This window comes from Anas acuta, chromosome 4 (assembly GCF_963932015.1).
Source record: "Anas acuta chromosome 4, bAnaAcu1.1, whole genome shotgun sequence".
Taxonomy (NCBI): Eukaryota; Metazoa; Chordata; class Aves; order Anseriformes; family Anatidae; genus Anas; species Anas acuta.
Genome location: NC_088982.1, coordinates 23,353,530 through 23,368,822, shown reverse-complemented (window position 1 = coordinate 23,368,822; position 15,293 = coordinate 23,353,530). Strand labels below are relative to the sequence as shown.

Below are 15,293 nucleotides of genomic sequence, written 5' to 3'. Positions count from 1 at the left end.
CCTGCTTATCATGTTTGTGCATTCAGAGAACAGTTACTGTAGTTCTGATCTACACTGTGCACTTGTGCAATTATGCAGATTCATGATGAAGTACTGGAAGTAATCCTCCCCTTCAATCCTGACAGAAGCAAAACACCAAAAAAAGGAATGCATCCCTGGAGTCATGCAGGATGTGCTTCACCTTAGTCAACATTTGCAGGTGCAGGTCCCAAGATCACAACTGGATCCTAAGCATGTTTATGAGGTCTCATTAATTGTCACTGCAGTTTCAGGGACAGTCTCACCTTACACAGTTCTGAACTGCCACCCCACAAACTATGCTTTTATTTTTTAATGCAAAAATAAATTACAAGCATTGATGTAGGCATAGATTATTATTTTTATTGCTCTTGTTAAAAAGTCAGTGTATGAATTATGGCACGATGGTGTAAAAATGCAACGTTATGGAGTGCTCTAACAGTATGAGGTCCATTCTAACAAGGTTTTAAATATGAAGCATGAGCTTCAATATGGATTTCCAAATAAAAGCAAGCTTTTGAGGTAAATGGATTAATAATAATTAATCTGGAATTTTAATACTAAGTGAAAACAGAGTGGATTTGCAAGAACCAGCCATATTTAAGACATGACAGAGTCAAACAAAAATTTAGAAATTGAACAGTAAATTCTCTTTTTCTTTTTGAACTACGTAGAGGTATTTGTTTTGCACAGTAGATGAATGTTAAACTACAACCACAATGCATCAGAAGAACTTCCATCAAGAAAGGGAAAAAGCAAAACAAAACCTTTTCTACACTGCCAGTCAGAAAACAAAACTCTGTGCTTTGAAGTTTTAAAAATAAAAATAACAATTTAAGAAGGAAAAAAAAAAGTCACATCTCCTGGGTAAATCTCCACCAAGACAACACAATGATGCCTATTAACTCTGTGCTCGGGGATAAAACAAAACTACAGCACTATTTAATTCTGAAGCAAACCCAAACAATTGGATATCCACAGACATTATTGCACTTGTAGCAGTGGTGCTTCAACTGGCCTGAAAACTACTCTCACCATATTAAGGAAACTGATGTTTTTTTTTACATGTGTAATCATACTCAAGAGAGGCAGAAGAATGGTGTCCTAATTCAAACTGCCATACCCTTTGTAAAGTAGTTTAAGAATCTCTGGCACAACATGAAACTCTCCAAATGCCTCCAATGCTTAGAAAAAAGTCTTAAAGAACAACCTTACCCAGAGGATGGGTGGGCATAGAGTACCAAATAAAGAGGAAAAAGAGATTGTGGGCATTAGCTTCCCAGCGAAATGATGTCTTACATCACACAGCAGATCAGAAATAAATAAAATGAAACTTGAGGAGTCTGAATATAAAACCTTGGATGATGTTGCAGGAGTCACAGGCTTCACCAAACCAATGTCAGTGTATTTTGTTAAGCATAACGCAATTACTATATACATTATGTACGTTTAGCAGATAATGCCAAGTAACAATACACTAAACTAATGGATGTTAACCGAAAATATATTAAAACAACATACTTATGAAAACAGATGGCAACCCCTAATTACGCATAGTTACATATGACGAAGTCCAGCTCTCTGGAGTCCAATAGACTGACACCTTCAAGCATCAGGAAACAGTTATCTGAGGCATAAACAACTTAATTAACAGAACCAAGTCAAGCTGCAGGGGAAGCACACTGACAAAATTACCTCAAGTCCAATCACAAAACTCTCCAAATTTTACCACTGCATAGCTGCAGTGAGGCAGCCATCCATTCAAAGGTTTTACACTGCCATATTTCTTCAGAGGAGCTTCTAAAGGATGTGCTATTTAGCATGGTGTTGATCTACACACAAAACATGTAACAAACAAAGCACTTAGGTTTAGAAGCACTTATGGAAGAATCCATGACATCTTTACAGCATATTGTGTATGAATGCACACACTATTAAGTTTCTCTTGCTTATTATGATGTGGCATCTTACTGTTCATAGCATTTCTACACACTAAGAAGAAAGAGCCATCTCCCGGAGGAACCAGTTTCTCTGATCTGGGCAGCCACCGCACCTGTATCTTGCTTTTTGCTACAGTACGGCATGTACAATGAAGGTAACAGTGTCAAATCCCCAGGAATCATGACAAAAAGAACCAGTTCTTCCCTTCTTTTTTGCTCAGCTTCTCTGCTCTGTTACAACAACAGATCTCAGTCAGCGTCCAGGTGCTCTTGCCTAGTGAGCAGAGGTTTCTCATCTGTATCACCAATCTTTTTCCGCATCTCTTCCACTGCCTTCTGCAAAGCTGTTCGCTCCTGCTCAAGAGTGAGAATTGTCTCCTTCAGTTTGCTTTCATTAGTCAACAAAAGCTCTACCGTGGCTTCAAGGTTTTGGATCTTTCCATTAGCCACCTTTCAAAGAGGGAAGAAAGGAAAAAAAAAAAAAAAGAAATTAATAACTGATAAAATACATTCTAAAATGATGGAAAATTGCAAAAGTAAAACGCAAGTCTGAACGCTATTAGACCTGTGAACTTTAGACAATTACTATAGAGTTCCTTGTAACAAGAAACCTCTCTCTCTCAACTCGACTGCTTTGACACATTCACAGTTAACCTTACAATATAATGCAAGGTAGATCAAATGAGAAAGTTATTAAGTCTGCAAATTACATGCCAAAGAATGGCAGGTTAAGATAAGTCTCTGCATGGGTCAGCTGGGAGACATTTTTGCCCAACCACATTTGTTGAATTCTACACTGTTTGCAAAGCAAAAACAACTTAGCCTGTTAGTTACACCTCATTTCTTCTCCACATTGAGTCCAACAAATGCTGGACTTGGAGGCAAGCAAGGTGAGGATTTAGTGTAACATACAAACAGACAACAAATCTTGAAAAATTCCAGTTTTTGTGTATTCTTCATTCTCCTTCAAGAGGCTGCACATATTGCCATGCTAATTCATGGTGAAACAAAGCATGAGATCATTCAAATTCATCACGTGAGACCTGAAGCTGAGGTGCTTTGTCAAAAGCAGAGATCTGTTTGGAAGTTTCATCATGGATAACATTCGAAAAGACCATTTGGGTGGCCTCAACTTTCAGGGCAGTATTACTTGTTTCTGATGAGCTCACTGTTCTTGCAATTATGGTGGTTTATCAAGTTCACACTTTAGGGACAAAATAGGGACAAACCATGACCCACATGTTTTGGTCATGTATTTTCCTCATGTCAGCAATAGGTCACCTTTCACCATAGGAAAGGAAGGTTAGTGAGACCCACCTAAAAGAAAAAGGGACTGCTGCAACACTACAGATAGTTCCCCACCATGATGCTAGGTGCTGAGTTGCACTCAAGTGAAGATGAGCTTTTAAAACAAAATGCTTAGGGCTGCAGAGTCTTTAAGGGCAAGAGGGTGGAAGACGTCCCAATGCAGGTATCTATATAGGACATCTCATCTTGAATCTCATCCCAGAAATCCCTCTTCCCTGTGCTGCATTCAACCATTTCCTTGCCTACGTGCCTGAAGCTTTATGGAAATGTCTTGCAGAGGAGTTTCTCTTGTTCTGAGATCTCTAAGATTCATCCTAGCACCTGGAACAGGTTCACGTTCAGACCTCACACAGTCAGAATTTACATATTAAGCAGACTTTTGTTAGGAAAAGCAACCTGGGTCTGCACTGCTGGCTGGCTTTAGTTGTGATATAGGACCAATGGCTGAGAAACCTGAACTCCTTCCTTCACCTACTGCCTTACGAAGTCTGTCTTTGACAATAATCTAGAGGCTGAAAGCTGCAAACAGAGCACATTGTCTGCTTCTTACCCTTGAACTCCCTTTATTCATCAAATTAATTGTGTGGTTGGAAGTTTTACAACAAATGTCCTGTTGTAAAGCAGCCAGAAAGCTGACTTCTTGAACACTTAAGGAAAGAATAACCCCTACAGAGACCAGGTGTACTGCCTCTCAAAAAAGCTGCAGACTGAACAGGCACAGAACATACATTAAACATTAGTATTTCATATATTATCTAAGCCATCTAGATAACAGTTTTTCAAAAAATATATAAATAAAACAACAAAACCCCAAATCTTGCAAGACAGACCACTTTACAGACAATAAATCCCATAGATGATGCAGCTCTAATTTGTGACACTGGCATTAGCTTTCCCCTTCACAGTAGACTAGTATCCCCCACTGTAATAACGTAGTGACTGAAAAATGTAAAAATAAAGTTGTGAAAGCACCTTACGTATTTTTAGTCTTTTATAACTATGATTTAATTACAAGAAAAGAGAGTGTACAGTGAATCAGCTTTTCACTAATTGCAAGCACATGCTCTATCCACAACCTACTCTGAGAATTTCTTTAAACTTTAAATGTTAAACTACATAAAACAATAAGCGGCCAAGCTTTTAGGTCACTAGACCAAACACCAGCCTCTTCTGTGCCTTAGTATGGGATGGTCTCTTCTGAAAAGGTCAATAAATTAGAATGTTAATTAAATATGAAATATAAATCGTACCTGCAGTTCTTCCAGTAGATCAAAGTTCTGTTTGCGCAAGCTACTGTTTGCCTTTTCTAATTTATCCAGTCTCTGATTGTCATTTAAAGATGAATCTATAAGCTCATCCTGAAGCACATGGTATTCAACTTCATAAGCTTGCAACTGCTTGGCAATATCCATTTCAAACACCTGTCGTATATAGAAAAGTTATTAGGTCTTGTGAAGATAAAAACTATATCTCATTCAATGCCTTAAATCCCATGGATCTAGACTTGGATACCTAATTGCTGTATACAAAAAAGACAATTTTTGTCATTTACATTTCCTACTCTGGAGATGGCAAGATTGAGGAAGTAGAGTTCAATACAATGGCATTGGATCTAGATTCTATTTAAAACTTTACTACTAATTTACTGTCTGCCTTCAGCAAAATCACTCATGCTTTCAAGAAATGTAGAATTTGTAAGGCATTCCCTTTTCTAGATTTCAAATTTAATGCATCTCATTTTGGCATAAACTCTCCTAGACATATTCAGATGTCACTTTAGAAAAGTGCAGTCCAAGCCGCTGTGCCATAAAAGTGTAAGACTTTTGCAGCAGCACAGCAAAATGAAAGCTTCAAATGAAAAAATAGGTTTATTTATGATTCTACTATACTCTGAGAGACTGAAAGAAAATGAAATAATCTATCCTCACACAAATACACCTCAAATGTTACATAATGTAAAAGCAGATTTCTATAATTGTTAACTACAAATCACAGAAATGAGTGCTCAATCTTATACATGAGTATTAAGAAAATCTTGGATTTTAAGGGCAGATAAATAAATTCAGAGACACCCAAGGGAAAAAAGCCCTGCTATTGTATTTTCCTTTCTCTAGGTTTTGGCAAACACCTGCTTTCAAATTATTCAGGAAACATGATTCTAAGGTCCCCAAGACAGTTATCTCCCTTGAAAGCAGGGAAAAAGCAGCTAAATGGAATGGGCAAGTGGTCAGTAACAGAATATATCAGAAACCAAACTCAAGTTGATTTTAAAATGCACCTGGGAAACAGCCCATAATTAGAAGTGCATGGGTTAGCATTAGCGAGGTGGGGATTGGGCTCTTCTCCCAAGCACCAACTGATAAGATGAGGGGAAATGGCCTCAGGCTGCACCAGGGGAGGCTGAGGTTGGATGTTAGGAGAAATTTCCTTACTTAAAGGGTTGTACGTCACTAGAATATGCTGCCAAGGGAAGTGGTTGAGTCACCATCCCTGGAGGTCTTCAAGAAATGTGTAGATTTACAACTTAGTAACGTGGTTTAGTGGTAGACTTTAGTACTGGGCTAAAAGTTGGATTAGATGATCTTAGAGGTCTTTTCCAACCTGAATGATTCTATGATTATATTATTCTTTTTATATTTAAACTTCTTGTTGTTTATAACTCTTGGAAATGAGTCAAAAAAAATCAAGTGCTATCTTAAATATCTGACGAAATATCAAGAATTATTTCCTATTTTGTTCATCTGCGCTGCAGACAAACCGTTAGATATAGTTAAAGAAAACATTAGGTTTATGAAATGGTCACGACACCTGTTACATATGCTGTAAAGATTATCTCAAGTGGTTGTACAGAAGAAATACAAATCTAAACACTGAAGGCTGAAACACATTTCACCTGGGTTTGGCTATACATATGGAACTCTCTTTCTGCATGCTCTGAGCATCTCTGGAAAAAACGGTACAATTCAGCAGGGCAGACTGTTAGCTCCTCTCACAACCTCTGCCACTTCTAGCCTTTCTGCTCTTGAGAAGGGAGGGAAATCCCTTCCGTCATACCCAGAGTATCATATTTGAAAAGGATGAAACATGAGGCAAATCAAAAGTTTGACTTGAAAGCTAACCAACTGAAGGCAAACTAAGGCATGTAATCCCACAGCCATGCTGCAGAAGGGGTGAGGAGGATGGGGATTAACCCAGGAGCTGTGTACGGACTGCAGGGCATGTCGACCTGCTGGTCTTTTTAGCCATTATAAAGTCAACAAAGGGAGGTCTCTACTTTTGCTAATGCAATGTCAGCATTTGTGAGGCTCCTGTAATTCAGCTTTTGCTCCAGAAATTGACTTGGAGAGCCAGATTATTTGGAGATGTGAAAACTCAGCAGGCTTTTAGCACACCTTGCTGCTTTTTTGTGGAGTGCACCGCACATGGGTTGCAATATTGCTGCCAGTAACAGCCATTATGCACACCTTTGAAAAAGTAAACATTTTCATTAAGGGTTCATAAGTGATCATAACCAACATGTACATGTAAGAATACAGAGGTACTACACCAGTCATATGCTTCCAAAAGATTTCAACATCTTCAGAACTACAATAACAGAATTCTTCTCAGCTGGAAGTAACACAATACATCGTTGGGGTTTTTCTGCCAAAACCTTGTTTAAAAAAAAGCATTATTTCTTTTGCTTTCTACTCATATGTTCAGATAATTTCATACCTGACTAATGGTTTTTTCCATCTGTACCAAACCCAAATTGGGGAGAGTGTTTTTAATAAAATCAACAATAGTTTCTAGGTTCTCATGCTGCAGAATCAAGGGCTTATGGCTTCCCAAAAGGCTTAAGGCCACTTTAAATATAGCCTCTGATCCTTGAAGGAAGAGCATATCTGTGAAAACAAACAAAAAACAGAGTACATCAAGCAAGCACATTTTTTGACACGAATATTAAAACAATAAACTGTCCAAGGATAACAACTTCTCCTAAGGGCAATCTGGAGGCTAGATATTCTCTGCCAGACACGTCCTTTTGTTACTGAGGCTACAGCTTTAGATATCTTGCAGGATCAGCATTATTACCGTGAACAGCACACTTGACTAACAATCAATTATTTAATTTGTTCAGTGAGTTTTCAACCAATAAATCCAAATCAAGTTTAAGCTAAACACATATAATAAGCCAGGTAGTCAAATTTAGCAGCGTTGCTGCTTTTTATGCACGTACTAGTTTTGTGGGCTTTTTTTCTTTTGAAATGTTCATGGGAATGAGGAAATAAACCAGCAATTGTGGAATTTACTGCTAAGTCTTCAGTTCTGAACTTGAACAGAATTCTACTCCCGATGACATTTAAAAACTTCATAACAAAGGGCAAAAACTACACCTGAAGAAGTAACTGAAGATCCAAAGTTCTGTACTTTTCTGCTCTGGAGGACAATGCTGCAAGTTCTCAGTCAGCCAACTCTGAGCACACATGACTAAATGCACATTTTTCAGCAGTATCAAGTTTCATGGGCATGTGCTTATTTTAGTAGGTGTCTCAACCACTTACATTAATATTCTAATAGCTACACGAACAAGTACCTTGAAATCTTACTAATACAGCTTAAGTGCTAATATTACAGGTGGCCCTGCAGTGACAGCACCCTGGCATACATTCAAGCACACTGAAGCCACAGTATATAATGTCTTTTTACTTCAACTCCCTTTCTTTTCTTTTCCTTTACAAGTTTCCTATGTCTTTATAGAGGCAAGATTCAAGATGCAATCAAAGCATCAGACAAGAAGCAAACCCATTTGTCCTCCCCAGCCCATCAATATACACAGCATTGCCTTGCATTTGACTTTCCTGCTACTAGAACTCAGAATCCTCTACTGGTTTTGCTGAAAGATTGACTACAGGCAAAAGCATCTAACATACGAAATGGTACTGGTGGACAAGCCTTTGTTACACTGGGCTTTCGTTAGATTCTACTCAGAAGTGCTGAAAGTTGGGCATATAATTAAAAAGTAAAACGCAGGTTTTCTATTTGACTCATTAAACAGTCTGTAGGTTAACCTCCTTCTAGCCCACTGCTTTGATGTATCATTTGTAAAGAAGAAAAGATAATGTAGTTTTATTCTGTATTTTCTAAGTATACTTTTATTTTTAAAAGGGCTTTACTTTTCCCCTTCCTTGCATTTGAAGCTATGAATGAAGCCACAATCACTTACGAAGTAGCACAATGACACCAAATAAATAGTATGTCTTCATGATCAAAAAAAGGAAGAAAAAAACACACAATAAGGGAAGTGATTACTAGCAAAACCACAGATATCTCTGATGTAGTAAAGAGCATATGAAAACGCTGGATAACTGCCTTTCTTAGTAAAAAAAAAAAAAAAAAAAAAAAGTTATTTTTTTTCTTTCCAAATTTGTATCAGAACGAAATCCCCCTCTTGCGCTCTTCTACGTTTTATGTTGAAGTTGCAACTCATTCCACTACTCTTTCTCCCTCTTCGAGAAAGAAAAGCACAAGTAATAACTAACCATAAATCTTGGCTGCCATTCATCCTAAAAGTGGTGTAAAGTTTTTCAACTCTGATTCAACGTGAAGTCCAAAGGCAGCAATGATTGGAAAGGGATAACAGAGTAGGCATCTGCCCCAATTGCATACTGAAATGGTACATTATGGGAAAATGCCTTATAGGGAAAGCTATATATTATGACATGGGATGCTAAAGAACAGCTGGGAAACACTAAGTGATAAAAACAGAGCTGAGAATAACATACATCTATGATTCAGCACTTGCCCACAAAGACATGTAGTTTAACTCAAGGTGACCTGTACGTTGTTAACGAACGCCTGCATGAGCTGAGCTGGTAATACATGGCTGAAATCCTTCTCATTTAAAATAGCAAGTGCTTAACAAAGAGCCATTTGTTATCCACTCCCCACGCTTCCTGTTAGGTGGGCTGCCAGCCAGTGACAGCACAGTGAAGGTACCCAAATTCATGGCAGCGTGACTGGCTGCCCAGAGGATTTCAAACTCAAGTTTTATCTATAATCTTGAAACAAAATAAAAATTTTTCCATCAAGTCTCCTCCACTGATAAGTAAATAGGGGTATTAAAGAATACATCTTTGTTATGCTGTACTTTCATTAGATTCTACTCAGAAGTGCTGAAAGTTGGCCAGATAATTAAAAAGTAAAATACAGTTTTTCTATTTGACTCATAAAACAGTCTTTAGGTTATCCTCTTTCTAGCCTACTGTTTCTAGATAGTATTTGTAAAATACTCGAAAAATACATGCTCTATGTAAATCTGTGGGAAGTGTTCTGTAACCAGTGCATTAAATAGCAGCAGGGCTTCACATATCAAGGGTTCATAGACAGCACATTAGAAAATGGCAGTGCACTCAGTCTTAATAGCCTACAGATGAGTTACTTAGACTTTAAAGCAACATTCATCTCAAGAATTCCAAGAAATGAGCAATGAAGGCATACACACATTCTGCAAAAGTGTGTGAATGCTGGGGTCAGACGTGGTTCGATCCTAATTTGTAATAATGCTAACAGCAGCCACCAATAAAGGGACAGACTCAGCCTCTTTCAGATTTGCAGTTGCTTCAGTCTTCAGCATGGATGAAGACAAGAGTTTATTTTCTAATGTACAAGAATCCCCAGGGCTCACTATTTACATAGTTCCAGTAACCATTGTTTTAAGAAACTTCTAAATACTTTGAGACATTAAAAACTTGCAAGTGTTGGTTATGCTGCACTTTCTTTCAAGGAAACAAAGATTTTAGGTGACAGTTTCAGTCACACATGCTTTTCTTTCTTGACCTAAAATCTGCTATACGCAGATCATATATCTTTGCCTTCCATTTTAATGTAAAAATCTTTGCTTTTTAAAGCTCTGCAATCCTCCAATGACAGATAAAATACTAATCTGCATATTAAGGCAGAAACCCAAATATAGTGGATACAGAAGGCCCTTTTATACTCTCAGTGCAGTTAATAGCTCAATTCAAAGACTGTTATTATTGTGTGCAATACTGTGATAGATTAAGAACAACCGAAAGATGAACTGATGATAATCCCAGTATATGACACTTGCATACAACACTTCATTTAGTTTCTAAATATTATCGTTGTCAGCTAGATATTTGTCAGTGGAAGTTAACCTAACTGTTCCACAAAATAAATAAATAAAACAAATAAAAATACTGTTTTCCCTGGAGTTAAGATCCTAATTACAAGACATGTAGTTCTACTTAGCATACACCATCCTTATCACTGTGATTTCTTCTAACACTATGTGTGGCATGATGTTAACGAGAAACAGGACTAAATCTTTGTTGGCTTATCTTGGAATCTACATTTATTATTTGTTACTGTGGTAGGTGAGACTGTAACTTTAAACGACAGGAAATTGTTAATATTAATCATTGATTAATTACATCTCCTAAGTGAGACTGACTAAGGAAAATGCAACTATGTTCCTATTAGGAGACAGAAAGCAAGAGGAGAGCTCCATTCTATCCTGCTCATCATGGAAGATCCAGTAAAACATAATGAAGTCACAAAACAAGTAACTGAAAAGGAAATAAAGCACCTCTTTCAAATACCAAACAATCTATAGAATGCACCCATAAAATAGCATCAAGGTAAATTCTTAATGTGAATTTCAATTAAAAAAATAGAATACTAATTCTGTAGATTCCAAAAATAGGTAACAGAAGTGATTTTAGAGCCTAAACACCATATGTTTCAAAACACTTCCCAGTTTTTGGAAAGTAAGAAGATTATCTTTCAGGCTAGAAGTGTAAGGATAACCAACAGTAGTTTAAAAGCTCTGTGCTTCCGGAGAGTAAATCCGTGATTAAACTGTAAGGGCCACCCACCTCCGTGCATATTCTAAGACCATAACCTTCCAAATCATTTTCCACTGACAGTGTTGGAGGTGATGATAATGGAGTAAATGGATATATTTCCTGAGATAATGCCTTGATTATGTCTCTCTTCAGCCTGAAACTAAGTAATTCCAGGTGTTTAAGTGCCATTGTCATACCACTATGCTTTCATGGCATCAAATCTTACACACTCTCTACAAGTCATTACAGGGTGGGAAATGGTAACAGATGAAAAGATGGGGAAATTTGGAACAGTCATACATTCTTCTCTTTCCATTTTATTGCAAGCTCTATATGCTCTGTAGGATGAAGTCAGTTTTGCAGTTCTGTTCATCAATAGAAAGCAAATACTACTTCTGGATGTCTGAAACAGGTTGGGTGATATGCCGTTCCTAGTGACAAGATTCCAAATACAAGATTTCAAAAAGAACATATAGAACTTTTATAAAGAATTACCAAACACCCTGGCTACAAATCCAAGGGGGAACTGGGAGGCAAACATGGTGAGAAACCAGGGAGCTGCATAGAGGCTGGGGCCAATCTCATGTTCCTCAAGGTGGTTATAGAGATCTCGATGGTAGTCATGAAGGAGTCGGGACAGTTGATACATCTGGATCTACATGGATAAAGATTAAAGATTAAAAAAAAAAAAGAAAGAAAGAATAAAGATAAATATGTTTTAACAGTCACAGTCGCAAAGGCCATGCTGCACACTCTTACTAAAAACTGTGAAAGATACTTGTCAACTGGTGTTTGGACTGACTTTTGTGAAGAACAGAAAGACTCAGAAACCACTTAGAAGACCCAGGATGCGTCACCCATGAGTCTACAGTAGGCTTATATGCATGGTCATCTGAACCTCATACAATATATAGCAGAATTCTTGCTGTTGTGGTTTTCATAATTTCCCTGGTACCCTTTTTTTATTTGAAACTTGTGCATTTAAGATGATATATTCTTCCAGATCATCATCTCCATTCTTGAGAAGTGAAATTAAGTTCAACTCTAGATGTTGACAATGCTACCTATATTGTTTTATTATAATGTAACATCAACATTCTTGTATTAGAAAAACAAATCATACCTGTAAAATTGTCATGTCAGGACGATATTGTTTTCTCAGCCCCACATCAAACATGAGGAACTTTAGCATTTTAAAAGCATCTTCTTCACTCATATGAAGTAGTAGAACTCCTGCTACAAAACTAAGGCCCTGGCAGTATCCTACTTCCTGGTCCAGAAGAGAATAGGCCTTCAAAATATTGTAGAGGGACAGCTGCCCAGCTCCCAGCTGTGCTGAGAAGTACGGATGTGTTGGAAATGTGCGTCCTGTGAAAATAGCAGAGGTTAGTGATTTACACTAAAGAATAGCCAAAAACACCAGAAAACCCATGAACAAACAAAACAACAGAACAATGACACAAAACTTGTCACGTTATCAAATTGAACAGTCTTTCAAAAGGTAGATTCTTTTGGAAGACAGATTCTGAGTCAACCTTCAGGAAGTCTGTAAGAAAGTTAACAATATAAAACTATTGATTCATTTACAGCTAAGGGTTTCTCTAAGTAGTTTTGCTACAGTAGCTGCAAAATTAATTTGGAAATTGCCAGAGAAGACAGGGTCTGGGATGGGGACAGACTGCTGTGCAGAACAGCTAAGTAACTGGTCCTTGTGACTGGAACTTGATCGGTTTGTTCAAGGGCTTATAGCAAGGAGGCGGTTGCTTAAAATAGTGAGACTCAATTCAGAGGCTCAGTGACTCACCCAGTCCTCTTCTGTCAAATTAAACAGTGTTAGATTTTAGATAACTATTAGGATCCAAACATAGATTTACAACACCCAAGTTCTCTGGGTCAGGGTTCATTCTCTTCTTTTCTTCTTGTTTTTCCTTCCAGTAAGTGCATCTCATCACCTCCCACCCCATCTTGGTCCCTCCCAGTCTTATGGGTCCTTCCTTCTTTCCTGCACCACGAAGCTCAGACTCTTACATGTGTTGATCCAGTTCACTAACCTGGCAAAAGAATCCAATTTTTGGGGGCTTAGTTCTTTTGCCCCATCATTCCGCTGACCCATGAGCACCACCACAAGTGACAGGTGCTTGGAGAGCAGGAGTGAGTTGCGGGAGCATAACTTTTTCTCAGTAGTGATGGGCTTTGGATTTATTCCCCACAGCCTCTGGTAAACTGTATTAATTCCAGAGCTGTAGCAGTAAAACTGAACCATTCCAGCCTTTCAGTTCTAGAACACGATGGTAACTTCCATCCCAGACTGATTTACCTGTGTAAACTTTCATACAGAACTGGAACCCACATGTCCTTATAACAAACCAATCCAAAAAAGTAACTTAAATGATTAGTTTGAGTCATTATATGTAATCAGGAAAACTGCAGTTTGTGCAGTAGCTTCTGGGCCCTGTTCCTCTGAGTTCTTGAGCTTCTGGGCACTTTTTCCCTGGGACTGCATTTCTAAGAAGCAGAGGGTGCCTGCTGCTGGCAGGTAAGGCTAAGGCAAGGGCAGCTCTAGCAGCTTCTTACAAACTCTGCCAGCTGCCCTTGATCCTTGTCAGGATGCTTGTCGCCTTTATTCTAGATGATTCCTGATTAAGGAGGCTCATTAAAGACCTAGATGATGGGACAGAGTGCACCCTCAACAGGTCTGCAGATGTCACAAAATTGGGAATAGCGTCTGATACACCAGAGGGCTGTGGTGCCATTCAGAGGGGCCTGAAAGGCAGAGAAATGAGCTGACAGGAATTCAGCAGGGGACTGGAGCAGATGCTCTCCACAGGTCCCTTCCAACTTCAGCCATTCGGTGATATCCTGGTTCTGTGAGCAGATACATTAACAGCCTCACTTCTATAGGTATTTCAGAAGACGTTTACAAAGACAGTATTTTCATCTCCAAAAAAAAAAGAAAAAAAAAAAAAGCCTCACCCTATCACATTTCCCCTGCTACATACCTGAACTGAGAGGAAATTTGAATACTTCTTTTATTCTAGTAGTAAGTGGAGCTTGTTTTTCAGTTGCCCACTTGTTAAACACCACCCCACCCTCTAGCTCCTGGAATGCTGCTGTGCTGCCAGATAACATCAGAGCTCCTGTTTCAAGAAGACAAAGCCCGGGGCAGAGTCCTTCTGCCATCCGGTAGCTGCTCTGGCCTGTCACACAGGACTCTAGCATGCCATTTCTCAGCAGGACTCCCCAGGCCAGGCACGGTCACATAACTGAACGCTACAGAAGCGATGCTTTTAGCTTCCACGCGTATAGGGGAGCTTGCACTCCTTTGCAGAGACTTCTCCTCCTGAAGTTACTACAGTGCAGTTTATAGGCAGACCTGTGGCAAGCTTCTTGTCATACAAGTCATGAAGAAAAACTGTAAGCTGAGCAAGAATAAAAATGCAAAGAAGCATAAAGCAAAAAACAGAAAAACAACAACAGTAAGTGGAGGAGTCGAAGTGCTGAACTCATTAGCTGATTTGTTTCCGAGTGCCCCATCTCTGACTTAACTAAGAATTTCAGCATTTCCTTAGGACCAATTTCTAGCCCTGCTGAGAAGAGACTGAAATGAACTCTGATACCCCAAGAGTGCCAGGATGAGAAAGTAAGTACCTATACTAACTACTTCATTTCCAGAAAATAATATAACAAAATTTTCTACTGCGTTCAGCAAACACCCAGTGATGAGTACAGCAGTTTCCTACACTGATAGCATCTGGAGATCAGTTTACTCTAACTTAGCAGGAAAAGAAATTATTTACTGAACATAAAGCTAATGTTCAGGAGCTGAAATCCCCACTGACTGCAGCAGTTGTGCAAATGGGGCCAGAGAAGGAAATACACACACAAAAAAAAACAACCTGCACAGAACTGTGGCTTTGTTTTTGTCCATGTATTGAAGAAGCACAGCAACAAGTAAACTGGGCCAGGAGAGTGGCTGCTGTACCTTAACTCTGCATCCAGATGCTCCTCATTCTCAGGAAGCAGTTCCATCCAGAAAATCCATCAGTTCAACTAAGTGTGGGCAATACCATTATGGTTTTGCCTCATATTGTGTCAGCAAGACATTTTGGGCTTAATTTGATATTTTTTTAAAAAATATTAAAACTACACGTTGCTAGAATGTAAGTTCTTTCTCAAG

At 38.6% G+C, this 15,293-nt stretch overlaps 1 protein-coding gene across 12 annotated transcripts in view; it reads right to left on the bottom strand.

Moving 5' to 3' along the window:
- Positions 1–359: 359 nt before the first annotated feature.
- Positions 360–15,293, bottom strand: part of TBC1D1 (TBC1 domain family member 1) — a 110,586-nt gene continuing 95,652 nt past the window's right edge. For all 12 annotated transcript variants that reach the window (XM_068680096.1, XM_068680100.1, XM_068680101.1 and 9 more), the window contains 5 exons: positions 12,240–12,484; positions 11,612–11,771; positions 6,981–7,150; positions 4,517–4,687; positions 360–2,408 (listed from right to left, as the gene is read on the bottom strand). In XM_068680096.1, the coding sequence (XP_068536197.1) occupies positions 2,208–2,408; positions 4,517–4,687; positions 6,981–7,150; positions 11,612–11,771; positions 12,240–12,484 (947 nt within the window). In that variant the 3' untranslated portion in view covers positions 360–2,207. The remainder of the gene's footprint in view (positions 2,409–4,516; positions 4,688–6,980; positions 7,151–11,611; positions 11,772–12,239; positions 12,485–15,293) is intronic.